At 39.2% G+C, this 16,208-nt stretch overlaps 1 protein-coding gene across 1 annotated transcript in view; it reads right to left on the bottom strand.

The window, feature by feature from the left end:
* The window catches only part of CAAP1 (caspase activity and apoptosis inhibitor 1), a 46,946-nt gene that overhangs the window by 20,219 nt on the left and 10,519 nt on the right, over positions 1-16,208 (bottom strand). Inside the window, exons 3-4 of the mRNA XM_060237198.1 lie at positions 14,508-14,592; positions 13,444-13,522 (exon numbers count right to left, since the gene is read on the bottom strand). Of these exons, the coding sequence (XP_060093181.1) occupies positions 13,444-13,522; positions 14,508-14,592 (164 nt within the window). The remainder of the gene's footprint in view (positions 1-13,443; positions 13,523-14,507; positions 14,593-16,208) is intronic.

The following is a 16,208-nucleotide window of genomic DNA, read 5'->3' as shown; positions in this document are numbered from 1 at the left end:
GGGGCATGGAATAAGCAGCTCAGGGGGGTTTGTACGCATGCGTTAACTAAGCCGGCTGTGTGCTCGTCCTCCCCTTCGAACTGGAATTTTAAATAGCTCAAAAGAATGTAAATAGCTCTTTGGCAAGTCTATTTGAAGAATGAGCTTACTTACGAAGGTCTGAAGATCATAAGAATTCCTTTCTAGGGTCCCAGAGGGTAAGACAACAACTTTTACTATCAAATAAACGAGGCAACGCCCTGGTTAATTACTCAGCGGTCGCGGGTAACTCCGGAAAATAATCATCATGGCTAAGACAATTAAAGAATTATCTGAGCAGATATCAGCTTTCCAGACTTTAATAATGTCGTCCCAGGACCAGATGAGATCTGAAATTAAATCACTCAGGGAGGCTTTTACAGAGTTGAGTGCAGAGCTCAAGGACACACGGAACATTGCAATCTCTGCTAATGAGCTGGCCTTATCTAATAAAAAATACTCCAGCTGAATTCGCAACTTACAGAGCTCTCTGATCCTGGGTGGAATTTCAGAGGAAATAAATAATAAGCTCCTGGAAAGAACCCTTATAGACTGGATGGGTGAGCAAGGAGTCACTCTGCAATCTCAGGATATTGAGAGAGCTCATAGACTGCAAAGGAGACAAGATGGGGGTGCCCCAAGGGAAGTCATAATTAAATTTTCAAGGGAAAAGACTCAGCAGACAGTTTTCAAGACTTTGAAAAAAAGGAAAGACCTTTCTTTTAGAGGAAGGAAAGTTTGGGTGAGAGAAGACTTCTGCCAGGAAACCATCAGAAAGAGAAGGCTAATGAGACCCTTTGGGCAAAAATTATATGACAACAAGATTAAATTCTCTTGGGGGTACCCCTCCTCAATAATTATTTTTAAAGATGAAAAAAGGCTGGTGGCCCGCAACCCTAAAGAAGCAAGAGATCTCCTCACTCGCCTGGGCATCGCCACAGACGACCTGAGAGACCCGAGAGAGGAAGAAGAAGAAGAAGAAACAGTGGAGCTTGGTGTGGACCCGGGAGAAGGAAGCTCAAGTAGACAAGAGAAAAGGCCAAGAACGGACTACTAAAGGGAAGTATAAAATATTTTGAGCTAAATTTAGCTATAAGCTAGAAGGGGAGGGCGGGATGCGTGCCCCCTGGAAGGTGGAAGACAGGATGATGGTTTCATCCAGGAAGTTGTCTGTGCCACAGGGGAAGGGAATGGGGGGGGGGGGTTCAGTAAGAAGTATAGAAAAATACCCTCAGCCATTAGGGCCCAAGTCTGTTACATATAAAGAGAATGGATAGATCTTTAAGAGTCCTTTCACTGAATGCGAATAGTCTAACATCAAATCTTAAGAGATTCAGAGTAATTAAAATGGCTAAAGAACAAAGAATAGATTTGTTGTGCCTACAGGAAACTCACAAAAAAATAAATGATAGAAAACCATTGATAAAAGATCTGAGGTGGCAGGTTTTAGCAGAAGCAAGAGGGTCTTCCAAAGCTAGAGGCGTGGCTACATTGATTCGTAAGGATATTAAGGTGGAAAACATGGAAAAATTAGTAGATAAGGAAGGTAGATACCTCTTAGTTAAGTTTAAGCTGGAAGCCATAAAAATCACTATAGTAAATGTTTATGCACCAAATAAAAGACAAAGGAAATTCTTAAACTTGGTTTTTAAGAAGATACAACAGTTTTCAGAGGGCGAACTAATTGTAGTGGGCGATCTAAATATGGACATAACCAAGAACAATAGTATTAAGCTAAGAGATTGGGGCTTGAAAGAAGCTCATGAGTTCATCAATACGAGACCCAGCCCGACACATATTTCTTGTAGACATAAAACAGCATCCCGCTTAGATTATATAATTTTGGAAAAAAATAATAATATGGTGGTTAAAGAGATCAAGACCCATCCAATTTTGATTTCTGACCATGCCCCTCTAAGTATTGAATTAGAATTAAATCTTCCCTCGAAAAATAGACCTTGGAGGTATAACAACTTGGTAATGACAAAAGAAGAGGATAGGGAATACTTAATGACACAGTTAAAATTATATTTTAAGGAAAATAGAGGAACTGTGTCAACTAATATATTGTGGGACGCTGCTAAAGCGGTAATAAGGGGCCATTTGGTTAGAAAGGAAAAAGACATAAAAAGTGAATGGCATAAAAAAAGGCAAACAAAACTTAAGGAATTGGAGGAGTTACAAAAAGAAATAGTGGGAAAGTGTAATCCTAGTTTACAGATTAGAATTAAAGAGATTCAAAAACAGTTGGAGGCCCTAGATATGGCAACAATGTGGAAAAAGGAAATAATGGTTAAGAACGACTTCCAGAGGAATAGCATTAATACAGCAAAAAGATTAGCTAATTATTTGAAAGTTAAAAAGGCAAAACAATCAATTAGAACTATTAAAATTAATAATAGTACAACTCAAAACTCTAAGGAAATCACTAAGGCATTTGAAGACTTCTATAAAAATTTATATATGAAAAAGAATATAACGGAGGTGTGGGACGCACCTAAGCTAATCATAGAGGAGGAAGCAAAAGCCTCACTGGGTGCTGAGATTACACTCCAAGAGATAAAGGAAGTAATAAAAGCGCTCAAAAAGGGTAAATCACCAGGGCTGGATGGCTTTACTTCTGACTTTTATAAAGAAATGGTAGAAATTATAGCACCTGAATTGCAGGTAGTTTTTAACGAAGTCTTGGAAGGAAAGAAAGCCCCGGACTCATGGAAGGAAACAGAAATAATTTTGATATTAAAGCCCCAGAAAGATCCGGAAGAAGTAGGTTCATATAGGCCCATTAGTTTACTAAATCAAGATTATAAGATTTTTGCTAAGGTTTTAGCAAATAGACTTAAGAGAGTTATCCCGTCAATCATAAAAGGGGACCAATACGGTTTTATTGAGGGTAGATCTATTGCCCATCCTATTAGAAATATCTTAAATGTATTGCACCATGGCCAAAAGAAAAAAATAGCTCTGTTAAAGTTGGATGTTTATAAAGCCTTTGATACTCTCTCACATGAATTCTTGTGGCAAATATTAAAGAAGATAGGTTTAGAGGAACGGTTCTTACACGCTATACAGGAAATATACAACGGAGGTAAGGCCAAAGTTAGAGTCAACACTGACCAATCACAAGCGTTCCCAATTCAAGGGGGGGTAAGACAAGGCTGTCCACTATCCCCGCTTATATTTATAATAGCTATAGAGCAACTAGCAGAGTGAATTAGGAATGCCGGGAGAATAGAGGGGTATAAGTCAGGTATTGAAGAAATGAAAATTAATTTATTTGCGGATGATATCATAGTAATTATGTCTAACCCAAAAGATGGAGTTAAAGAGATTAAGATAATTTTAGATGATTTTGAAAAGTGTTCAGGGCTCGGAGTGAATATGGCAAAATCAGAAATTCTATACCTTAATGTTAATAGAGAGGAAAAACAGGAAATAAACAGGATTACGAATATAGGAATGGGAGCCAAGAGATTAAAATATTTAGGGATAGTCCTGCAAAAAAATATGGACAAAATGATAAAGGAGAACTATGGTAAAATATGGAAGAAAATAGAGAGGGATATGAATAATTGGAATCATAAAATACTAGGGATATCATCTAGAATAAGATCTCTTAAAATGTTAATGATACCAAAGTTAATGTATTTATTCCAAACGTTACCCTTAGGTTTGAGGAAAAATCAAATTGAACAATGGAATAAAGCAATCAAAGTGTGGATTTTTAATAATAAAAACAGTAGGTTTCATAAGAAAATTCTATACAACCTTAAATCAGAATTAGGTTGGGGAATCCCAAATTTAAGTAAATATTATGAGGCCTTCCAACTAAGAGCGTTACTAGATTTGAGTGAGGATAAGGTACAGAAGTGGACTAATTTCGAGAATGCGGTCAACAGTGGCATTGGAAGATTTGGATTTTTTTCCACAGTGTCGACAAAAGATCTAAAATTAGCTATAGGGCCCAGAAGAGCAGCATTAGAAACCTGGATGAAATGGTACCCACAGTGGCTAGGGAAGGTTTCAAGGTGGAGCCCCCTAGAAGCTATTGTTAAGGAGGTGCATGCTATAAAACGGTGGGAAAGGCTTAAAAACAAAGGCTATTTTAGAGTGGACGATATGTTTAGGGGTGGTAAGCTAAAACCCTTACAGGAAATTATAGAAGATTTAGGTAATCAATACTGGTTAAACATAGCAGGCTTGCATAAGAGAGTTAAGATGATCAGTGAAAAGGGAGAGCTTTGGTTAGACACTCCAATGGAAGAGATATATAAGGTAATGGCCAAACAAAGGAAGGGTCTAGTGGGGTTACTATACAGAAAAATGATTTCAAATAAAGATAAAATAATAGTACATTTACAAAAGATTTGGAGTCATGAAGGTCAGTTAACAGAGGGGTTGGCTGGATGGTCTAGAAAGGATTAAAGTAACCAAATTTAAAGAACTGGAATATAAATTTTTCACAAAATGGTACAAAACTCCCACACAAATAGCCAATATATTCCCAGGAGTGAGCTCCAAGTGCTGGCATTGCAAACAATTTAAGGGTTGGTTTGCACATATGTGGTGGGAGTGTGAAGAGGTTAAACCCTTTTGGGGGGAAATTATTCAATTTATTAGAAAAGTCTGCAATGTACCATTAACCATTGGCTTTAATATGATGTTGTTAAGCACAATAGGAAGTCCGGCACTAAGTAGACCCATGCAAAACCTTGTCAAGGCAATGATACTAGCGGGGAAGGCGGTCATCGCTTTGGGGTGGAAAGATAAAAGTAAATGGTCAATAGAAAGCTGGCACAGCTATTTGTTTGATTACATACAGTCTGACATCGCGGCAACAATCAACAAGGATTCCACGTGGGAAGATAAAGTCAAGGAAATCGAGACCAGATGGAACCCTTATTTAGAGTGGATCTCAGGAGAAGCAAGGAAGGACATTCAGTGGAAGATCAGGACTCTGTGCCCTTGGCTGAGGGGAAAAGACTAAAAGAAGATGGGGAGGGTTGGGGGGGGGAGGGTTATTTGTAATTTCAACATCCATATGCTGTACTGGCCAATTGTACTAAAGTCAATAAAACATAAAAATATTTATTTAAAAAAAAAAAAAGGAATAAGCAGCTCAGTCCTTTACTGAACACTGAAGGTTGTATTAAATCAAAAGTCAGTGGAAGACCCCAGTAGATGCAGATTTTCCTGATACTCTCCTTCCCATATAGCCTCTTTCGATCCCTGGAAAGATGATAATGCCTGATATTTGCAGGACCCTCATGGACAAAAAGTCACATGGATTGAGAGGCTTCCACAAGCAGAGCACCGGGAGCAGGTCCGGGGTGTGTGCAGAATCTCATCCAATTCTCCTGCAGCCCCCAACCCATACTGCTTTCTGTTCCTGTGGGACTTGCAACACCGAACATCATTTGGGGGGGCCAGTAAGGACTACTGGGGAAGGGCAGAGTGATGAAAATGTGTGCACACTGCATTGGTGGATGGGTGGATAAAACCCTGTATTTTCCTTTACATATCTAGGTCAAGAAATTAAAACTAATTATTTTCATGGCTCTACAAACTGTCACCATTAGCAGCATCTTATGTCCAAGGCAGAATGCACAGCAACATAGTAAGGAATTGTAATTCTGCAATGACATCTCATGGATTCGGAGAATAATACTGATGTTTCACATGAATTTTCATTCTCCTCAGGTTTAATGGGCAGTCTGGCCCCAGGAGCCAAAGACAGTCAAATTAACATGATTATATCTTTGACTGGGGGAGAAGCTCCAGCCTAGTTTTAGGACACAGTTACAGCAGATGCCAATTTTTCTAGACCAGAAACAGTTCATTTTAACTGCTCTGAGAAAATTAACAAGAATAAAAGCACAGCATTACAGAAAATTGCGAACACCTCTTAAAGGTCTAAATACAGAATTTATCAGAGCACTATGGCTACACCAGCTACACTAAAATTTCCTCTGCCGTGTGGCAGGCTCTTGTTTTATCCCAGATGGGACCTTTACTACTGTCCAAAGGCAGGAAAATTCACAAACAATGGCCAATCCTAGTTTCTCCTTGAGGGTAGTTGTACAGTCTGGATTAGAACACTATAAAGCAGCAAAAATGTGCTCAGCTCAAAGTGGTTTACAAAGCGGTTCTCCAATTTATCTTCAACGTCCCTATGAGGTAGGTTAGGCTGAGAGTATGCGACTACTTCACAGCATACCCATCGCATGTCCTATTCACTAATATCTCTATGAACTAGCACGAATTTGAGCAGACTTCAGAGGATGGTGGAAGACAGGAGGGCCTGGTGTGACTTGGTCCATGGGGTCGCAAAGAGTTGGACTCAACTGCGACTGAACAACAAAACTATGAGCTCCAGTTTGGGAGGAGGAAAGAGCGGCTGCTTTAAAGATTTCTGCTTTGGGGGAGGAGACTCAAAACTTCCTGAAAAGGCTAAAATTTTATCTGCACTCTCACCATAGTTATCAAATGACTTTATACAAAGCAAGAAAGCAAATGAAAGATTATGATACACTTGAGAAGGCAGGATACAGCTCTCCATAGGATCTTGAAATCATGAAAGGCGAGTCCAATTGTTGAGTTTAATGAGCATTTTAGCCATAAAATTATTTTATATTCACCTAGCCAATTTCATACCTCAACTACTTTGTCTAAAATTTGTGAAGTACATATTATGTTAATATGTGTGCAATCAAAGCACCCAGCCTACAGACAGGAGTTAAACAGAACCATTAAAAGACTGGCATCATCCCAACGAGTCACCCAGACTTTTTAATTTCACAGGTTCACTTCTAATTATTTGCGTCCAGTTATTTGAAGTACTAACAGTCATGATTAAATATCTTTCTTCTTTCTTCTTTAATCTATCAATTAAATTCATTTTTAGCTAGATCTTAAGTTAAAATCTCCATGAAGTCTTTTCTCCTTTGGCCCAAAGTGTACTTCCTTGGCTAAACAGATACAAAAACTGCCTAATGGAAGGGTATCTTCTCTCAGGCTGCTTCAATTCAGTATAAGAGGCAGCTATGGATTTGACATTCTAGGCCAACCTTTTACATTGGAGCACAAATACATCACCATTTATTTATCTGTAAAGTGGGTGGCTTATGTCAATCAGCAAATCTAGACCAAGCCATAGATAAGGTAAGGATTTCTATACTCAGGTGTTTCTCAAGGTATAAGGGGAAAGTGCACACTCACCAAACAAAGGTTTTGTACAGTCAGGTGATCCCCCAGGCATGAAGAAAAATATTCGTTCATAATTTTTTTAAGGGCTCCTAAAATTGCCCAATGCTCATTTAACTAAATCAGAATTGGTTGAAGAAAGAAAGAATACATAGGCAGATGAGGAAACTGGCTGGAAATTGGATTTCTCAAACCCAGAGAGGTTATAGTATTCTACAGCAGGAGATCTGAGTGGGGATTTTTATAAGTCCCCAACTTGTGTATATGATGTAAAAATGTTTACGCAGTCCATCTGTGGTACAAGCAAAGTTGTGAGTATTCTTTGATCATCACCAGGGCTTTTTTGGTAGAGAAAGCCCAGCAGGAACATATTTGCATATTAGGCCACACACCTTGATGTCACCATTGTTTCACATAGGGCTTTTTGTGGAAAAAGCCCAGCAGAAATTTATTTACATATTAGACCACACACCCTGACTGCATTCCTGTGCGTTCCTGCTCAAAAAAAGCCCTGATCATCACCATGAAGCAGAAACTGGTATTGAATGCAACAGCCTGAAAACCTCAGTATTTTATATATATATATATATATATATATATATATATATATACATACACACACACACACACACATACATATATACATACACACACAAGCTATTGAGTCTTTTGAGTCTCGGCTGCTTTAAGCAGAGTAAAAGTGTACTGAAAATATAACCTGGCATTTATGTCCCTCATTCCCACCCAAGCACAGGACGAAAACATCAACCTCTGAATTATGAATAATGTTAATATCAAACATGCCATTTGGACAAACAGAGGTATGGTCTGTAAGTCTGTAAAAGGATAAGATATCAAAATATGTCAAATACAGAATAATAAAGCTCCCGCTGTCCTGAATCTTTCCGCCAACTTCATTCAACAATCAGAATTACTCCTTTGGCACCATTCTCACAGCAACCTTTTTATTTCTAACAATGCACTTGGTTTTAAATGCAGGTCATAAGAAATATTTATATTAAATTTAGTTAGTTATGCTTATTTTTGGACAACTGAACAGCCTAATACAAAACCAGACACGGAACTTCATAGTATTTGGTTTACAGCAACCAGTTCAGCAGAAAGGCACGCACACTAAAATAGAGAATCTGCTGTCCAAAATACTTTGCCACTGATCAGATCTTGTGCTGTCATACAGAGAGTATGGAGCTTGGTATTAGGAATTTAATATATATGCATTTTCTGCCATCTTGTGGTCAAACAGTGACAACATATATTAGTTCTCTTACCTTTTCTGGTTTTAAAATTTCACCCGAATAACTAGATATCTATTATCTAGTAGCTAGTGTGCAGAATTCTCAGTCTCTCTCTTTTCTCATGAAACACATGTGAATTCATATTAAGAGAATGTTGAAGGATTATATCATACTCTGAATGTCAATTGCCAGCAGAGGTGCTAATCCAAAAATGTTTCCAGGTGCTGGATCCTTCTCACTACCCTTTGTATACCAAAATGAATTAAAATTCTTGTAATAGTTTTACAGATTTCTAAGGTCCTTGATATATAACTAGTAATAAGGCCTGTTGTGGGGGAATATGCAAGTTATATATCAAGGATTTCTAAGGTCCTTGATATATAACTAGTAATAAGGCCTGTTGTGGGGGAATATGCAACGGGCACTAGAAATTTGCTATGGGTGAGTTTCATGGCCGGGGGGGGGGGGGGCTGGGGAGGGAAGGGAAAGCTAGAGGAAAGCAAGGTAAGTCAAGAAGGTAGCTGTTGGGAAGGGAAATGGAGAAAGTGGGGAGATTTGGGGTAAGTTATCAGAGAAGGGGGATATCTTGAGAAAGAGGGAATGGAAGCAAAAGAGATGGCGGTAGACTGCTTTCCATCTCCTCTCCCCTTCCTGCAGCCTCTATCTAGGAAAAGAAAAGTGCAGTCTTTCCCTGCAGTGGGGGACCAAAGTAACTTACATCATTCTCCTCTTCCCCCCATTGATCTGCACAACAACCCTGTGAGACAGGTTAGGCTGAAAGTCTGTGACTGATCCAAAATCACCCAGCCAGCTTCCATAGCAAGAAGCTGGGTCTGGCAGACCCTGCTCTGAAGTGCCAGCTGCCATGTCACACTAGCTGTCATAGGAAGTTGACTTCAGCAGGATATGACGACTCAGAGTTTATCATTTTCTCCAGGGGAACTGATATCTGTCCATCTGGAGAGCAGTCGTAGTTCTGAGTGATCTCCAGGCCTCGCTAGGAGATTAGCAACAATGGTTCCCGAGGAAGAACTGGCTGGTTTGGGGGGTGAAGTCTACGGCATTGTACCTGAGTCCCCACTCTTCCTCAAACCTTACCCTCTCCAGGCTCCACCCCTCAAATCCTCACAAATTTCCCAACCTGGAGTTGGCAACCCTCTCTCCTTCCCAGCCAACCATCGACCTACCTTTATCTGCCCATCTGACATCAGCTTTCAATGTTCTCCCTGCTCCCAGTCTTTTTCCACAGTGGGGAACAAAGCAGCTTACATAATTTTCCTCTCTCCTTTTTGATCCACACAACCCTGTAAGGTAGGTTAGGCTGAAAGTCTGTGACTGTTCCAAAATCACCCAGTCAGTTTCCACAGTAGGGTCTGGTAGACCCTGCCCTAAAGCACTGACTATAATGTCACAGCAGCTGTCAAAGTTATTGTGGGCTGAAACCATATGTAATACTTCCACTTAAATGTACTTTAAATATGATAATTTTAAGAAATGAACTGGGCTCTATTTCTTACATTTACTAAATAACTGAAGCATCATCCCCTTCAATGATAATGATTGAAGTATTTAAAACATTTTAAAAGTATTTAAAACATTTTAAAATCATAACAGAAACTTATTATTTCTCTGAGGATCTAGTGGAACACCGTTTATGAAACTTTACTATACCATTGAATCTTTACTATATCACTGTGTCTTATACCTTTAAAAAAAGTGATAGTTAAGACACAGCTGCATGGAGTTACCTAGAATAGTTTTCTTTAAGCAGAGATAGTTTTCAAGCTTTTCGGAGAGAGTATTTTGCCAGTAAAATTCAGAAAGGCTTTTGCATCTGTTTAGAGAAGACATTAAGACCTGGCTGGCTCCCAATATTAACACTGAATTGTAATAAGAAACTAATAACTTTGAAGAAAATAGAAATACTCCTGAGGAAGACTTTTGATGAAATGAGCCTACATCTGGGCACTGATTGGATGGACTTTTCTTTGTAATCTAGCAAAGCTGAACTTCTTTATAATGTATTTAACAGGATTTCTATGACTTTTAAAAATGTTTTACCAAATGTTATTAGCCAGTATATCAGTTTGTTGGGCTTTTTTTGTATTTTCTGAACAGGAGCAAGCAGCCAGGCCTAGTTAAGTCATGCCAGTCAGGTGGCATTATGTCACCCAGAGGGTGCTGCCAGGCCTAGAGCAGGAAACCTCCTGGAGGAGGCTGTAAGATATCCTGGCATCACAACTGAATTCCAGACAACAGATCTCTTTCCCCTTGAAGAAAATAACTACTTTGGAGGCTGGACTCTATGGCATTCTATTTAGCTGGGGTCATTCCCCTCCCCAAAGTCTGGCTTCCAAAGACTCCATCACAAAATCTCCAGGAATTTCCCACCAACCTGGAACTGGCAGCCCTAGTCAGGACTGGCCCCAATGCGTTCTCCCCCAAAGCCCAAAATAGGCCTGGAAAGGGCCTCCCCCCTCAGCCTTTTACTGACAGAACCAAGCTTGGCTGTAGGGTTGCCAGGTCCAACTCAGAAAATACCTGGGGACTTTGGGAATGGAGTCAGGAGTCTTTCCCATTCCACCCCCCCCCAAAAAAAATAAAAATACAACAATGCTGTTCCCCTGAATACAGCCCATTTCCTCATCACCCACAGCTGAATGCACTTCCAATAAATGAAAGTGAACACACACACACTCTCACACATAAAGCAGTCAAATAAACACAGTTTGCAAGCATACACTTTTGTTATCACACTGGGGCAATTTATTCACCTAAACTGCTGAATGGAACTATTTGCTATATTTCACCCAACTTCTTAAGACTAACAGGAAAATGAAAACAGAGCAGCTCCAAACAAACAGCGGCTCTGCTTGCTCCTCTTCCTTTTACACATTCACCAGGAAGACCCAGGAACCCTCAGCCAAATAGGGGAAGGCTTTCTGTGGCTGTTCCCCCCCACACTCCCATCCTCATGCAACAGACCTTGATGGATGGTTTGATGGGCTCATGGTTGATACACCATAATCCCAACCAATCAGGATGCTTCATTTTGCCACCACGAAAGGAGATTATATATATAACCTCTCTGTAGTATTCTGAGGTGAAGTGCTATGCTACTTCCTTGCCTTCTCTAGTGTTTCCTACTTATTTTTGCTGCCACCAAAAGCTCTCGTCTTGAAATTCTTAATTGGACCTAAAGAACAGAATGGCTTAGCTATATTTGGTAGAATGATAGAACAGTCAGTGTGTGGGGGTGATTCTGCGGTAAAAGGTAATTATTTACTCTAAATAAAACAGTTGTTTTCTCTTTAATATAAACAGAGTTTATTTAGAAGTGTAACAGAGTAATGGTTGCAATAAAGGTGATAAGCCTAATGGTTTCAGATAGGTACAGTTCTTCTTTCTCTGAAGTTCTTTAAACAGACCTAGCTACAAGGGTTTATTTTCTCATTTGCCATAGGCTAATAACCATCCACAAAGCTTAATTTTCTAACTTGCCTATTAGACTAATAACCTCCACAAAGAACACAGATTTCTCTCACACTCTATAGCACCTCATTTAGTCTCTCTTCCCTATACGCACTGAACAAATTCCACTCACCAAGCAAATCAAGTCAACCCCCCTACGGTACATCTACCATCATAATGCACTTCAATCACCCATCGTTCTTACTTCAAAAATGTACAGGCTTGAACTTTTTTAAGCTTCCAAAGGATATTTCATAATGGCAGGATACAAAATCTGATCAGTCAAACTGTGTTGGGTCTGGCTAATTTTTCTTTACATAATATATAAAGAGTAGCTGAACCTGGGGGGAGGCTCTTTGGCGAAATCCACATGTTTCCAGGCATACATGTGGATTTGTCTAACAGGTCCATTCACCCCACCCCAAACTATTTCAGGCTGAGAAAGTGCCATTTTCCCATGTGCACTGTGGTACCAATCCCAACTGGAAAACATACTTGCAGAAACTGAGGACAGCTTACAACTGACATAGGGTAGGGACACTAGATGTTATCTGTGTGTACTCCATAATGTATAAAAAGGCATCCAGGCTAGCTAATTATTAAGCAACTGGATAGAGTTGGAGACCTTCTCCAGGTGCATTAGAGCTTTGCCTTCCCATGGTTGAACAGCCATGAACACAATAAAGTCACATCCACAGACCATAGTGGATCACATCCTTTAAACACCATTGTGCCAGCAAAAGTAACAGAACAGAAAAGGAAATAATATGTGAATCTCTGGGGAAATCAGCTGATTTTTTTGCTTTCTCTGGATAATAAAGGAACATGTTCATTGTTGACTTTTTAATCAAAATGCAAAGCTCAAAGGAAACTGTAAAAAAGATATCTTCATATTTCTTGACAGTAGGACCACTTCTTTGATAAGCCAAGAAGGAAATAATGAGATTAAAGTTTGCACTGTAGGCCATCCACAATGCACTCCACCAAATCTCATTATCCACAAACAGACTTTACATATTTAAATTTTATTTTAAATATTTGTATCCTGAATTTGCCCCAAATTGCTCAAGACTGGAAATATACACAGCAGGGCAAGTAAGGTACATCAAACACAGCCAACCAACTTTGATGTTTGTAAATGGAGAAACAGAAATTTGTAATTCTGATACATAGTAATGCACAATGTACAAAAATAACATTAAAATCTAATCAAGATCTTTGTCAAAGATCCCTTACAGCTGTGAAAATTCTTCACTAAGCTTTCATCCAGTTTTGCAAGGGTTTCACCGGGGTCAAACCCAGTTTTGTCAGTTAAGCTTTGCAAGGATCACAGGGGATTCACAAAGTTTTAGTAGAGATTCAGCTAAGGATTTTACTGAACATTTAATTGGGGGTTTCTTGGAATTTCTGGACTTTCAGCAGCAACTTGACCATTTCCAGTGCAAAACAAAATCTTCTGATGGTTAACGTTAAGCTCTTTATTACAAATACTTACTGACTAATTGATTCAATAGCAGCCTTCTCTTCACTTGCATTGGCTTCTTCATCGCTGTCAGAATCAGTCCCATGTTCACCTTGAAATAAAACATTACTATGAGTTGCAATATCTTGGAAATATTTCCTCTGTCTTGTTACTGCTGTATCTAAATAAAAGACTGTTATGGATGACACACAGTATGACTGCTTGAGTGAAGCCTGGAGAGGAGAAAACTTTTGGAACTGGAATGAAGGAGATATTGGTCTGAGTTTCCAGTTGGCTGGCAAGAAGAAACTTTAGCAAGCTCCAAGGGTACGCTGTTCCTCTGTAGACAGTATATGCTACTTTAAAGACCAGTACAGGCTTGCTCTCCCATACTCAACTAGTACTTTTATAAGCAAGTAGACATTACACACCTCCAGTACCTCTCTTTACCGAACAGCTATTCTTGTAAAAGGCCATCCCTGGAAGTTTTTATTGTCTGGAGCAGTGGGGAGAGAGAAACAATACCACATAGCCAAATAGGCTTTACCAAATTGTTCCTATAAAATTAAATCTAGCATTTTTAGAGTATCAGCATGTTAAACTGTTACCCTGGTACTGCATAGAAATCCTAAGTAAGTCTGTGAAAAGTCCTATTTTATTTAATTGGGCTTACTCCCAGGACAGTAGTAGGCCTCTCTCATACCGACAGAGGAAGCTTTACTCCACTCATGCAAGAGATAGAGGAAAGTGATTCCGTCTTTCTGATGTTTGCAAATGGAGAAACAGAAATCTGTAATTCTGATTCACAGTTATGTAAAGGCAATATACAAAAATAACATTAAAATCTAACCGGGATCTTTGTCAAAGGTCCCTTACAGCTGTTGTGAAAATTCTTCACTAAGCTTTCATCCAGTTTTGCAAAGGTTTCACCAAAGTTTCACTGGGGTCAAACCAAGTGTTGTCAGTTAAGTTTCCCAAGGCTCACAGGGGGTTCACAAAGTTTTAGTAGAGATTCAGCTAAGGATTTTACTGGACATAGCTTCAGAGTAATATAATACCAACTTACATGTATCACTGTATTCTATAAAAATGCTTACCTTCAAGAATTTTCAATAATTTCTTCTCAGACATGAGTTCCAACTGTTCAAGACAAAGCCTTTTGATTTCTTCTATGGAACAATTCTAGGCAAAGTTAAGTTTTGAAAAAAATGTTACCCAATAACATTTTAGAAAAGAGTTTCGACAAGTCAAACAAAAGCTTATAACTGTAATAAAGAATAGATTCAGGTGTGTAGCCATGTTGTCTGAAGTAGCAGGACAAAGTTTTGAGTCCAGTGGTACCTTTAAGACCAACGAAGTTTTATTCAAGATATAAGCTTGAAACTGAAGTGTGCTTGCACACAAAAATTATACCTTGAATAAAACTTTGTTGGTCTTAAAGGTGCCACTAGACAAACTTTGTTCTACAATAAAGAATGTTAAGAAAATGTCAGTTAAGTAACAAATATGCAACATCGGGGGTCTCCAGCTTTTTAAAGCATGTGGACACATTTGACATTTTGACACGGTGGTGGGTGCAACCACAAAATGGCTGTCACAGGATGTACAGCCTGCCACAAAATATCAGTGAGCAAAGTTCTGCATAACTTTTAACAGTAACACCTCACAGTAACACCTCACAATTTCAGGAAGAAACTCTGAACATATTGTTTCCAAGATAATATTTTTATAAACAGAGTTTATCTTTAGTCATACAGGGAAAACCCTTGTGCTATGTTAGCACCTGCTGCCAAAGCAACCTTTTTTAAAAAGCTGCACAGCCAATCATATCTCCAATAGCCAATCACAAATCCTGTCCACTTTCTAAAACACTTGATAGGCACCAGAAAGAGTGCTGGGAGGCTCAATGGGATTCCTGGCCACCACACTGGAAAGTGGAGACCCGTGTTCTAACAACATTTCTGTCCGAATCCTGACAATTCCATGCAGATTATTCAAACTTCTGTTTTCATTAATTATATTCAAGAAAACAGTCTATAACAGTGATGGTGAACCTTTTAGAGACCGAGTGCCCAAACTGCAACCCAAAACGCACTTATTTATTGCAAAGTGCCAACACGGCAATTTAACCTGAATACTGAGGTTTTAGTTTAGAAAAACACAACTCATAGTGAAATTAACACACTGAAAACACATTTGATAGCATTTGCTTAGGAAACCAACAAAATAGTAACATGTCAGAATGGGAGAATGATGGTGAGAGTGTCATAAGGCAATAAATGGAGGCTGTTCATTGTTCTGTTGCTTGCAGGTCTGGGTTAAACTGAGAACATGCCTTTCCCAGAGGTGTTCCTGTTCACCTAATTTACTTCTGAACATGTAACATATATTATAAACATCATTCTAGTTTGCCATTAGGAGAAAAGAATACCTTAAAATATAGTGTGTTTAGTAGGAGCTGGCGGTTAGGGTGTCCAATTCAGATCTGGGAGGTCCTGATTCATATGCCCACTTTGCCCTGGCAGCTTGCTGGAAAACCTTGGACCAGTAATATACTCTGAGTTAACCTGCCTCATAGGTTCGTTGTGAGGATAAAAGAGAAGGGGAGAGCGTGTCAAACCATTTCAGTGTCCTTTTGGGGAGGAAGGCAGGGGATACATGATGTTAGCTAATAAATTAAGTTGATGAAAGGAGTCAACTGATTTATATGGCTGAATCTGAGCCCAGCAGCACCTTAGAGAACAAGATTTTTGAGAGTCAAAACTCCTTTTATCTAATCAAGGGAGCTCTAATGCTGG

This window comes from Heteronotia binoei, chromosome 4 (assembly GCF_032191835.1).
Source record: "Heteronotia binoei isolate CCM8104 ecotype False Entrance Well chromosome 4, APGP_CSIRO_Hbin_v1, whole genome shotgun sequence".
Lineage (NCBI taxonomy): Eukaryota > Metazoa > Chordata > Lepidosauria > Squamata > Gekkonidae > Heteronotia > Heteronotia binoei.
Note: the sequence above shows the minus strand (reverse complement) of the source record. Positions and strands in the feature narration are given on the sequence as shown.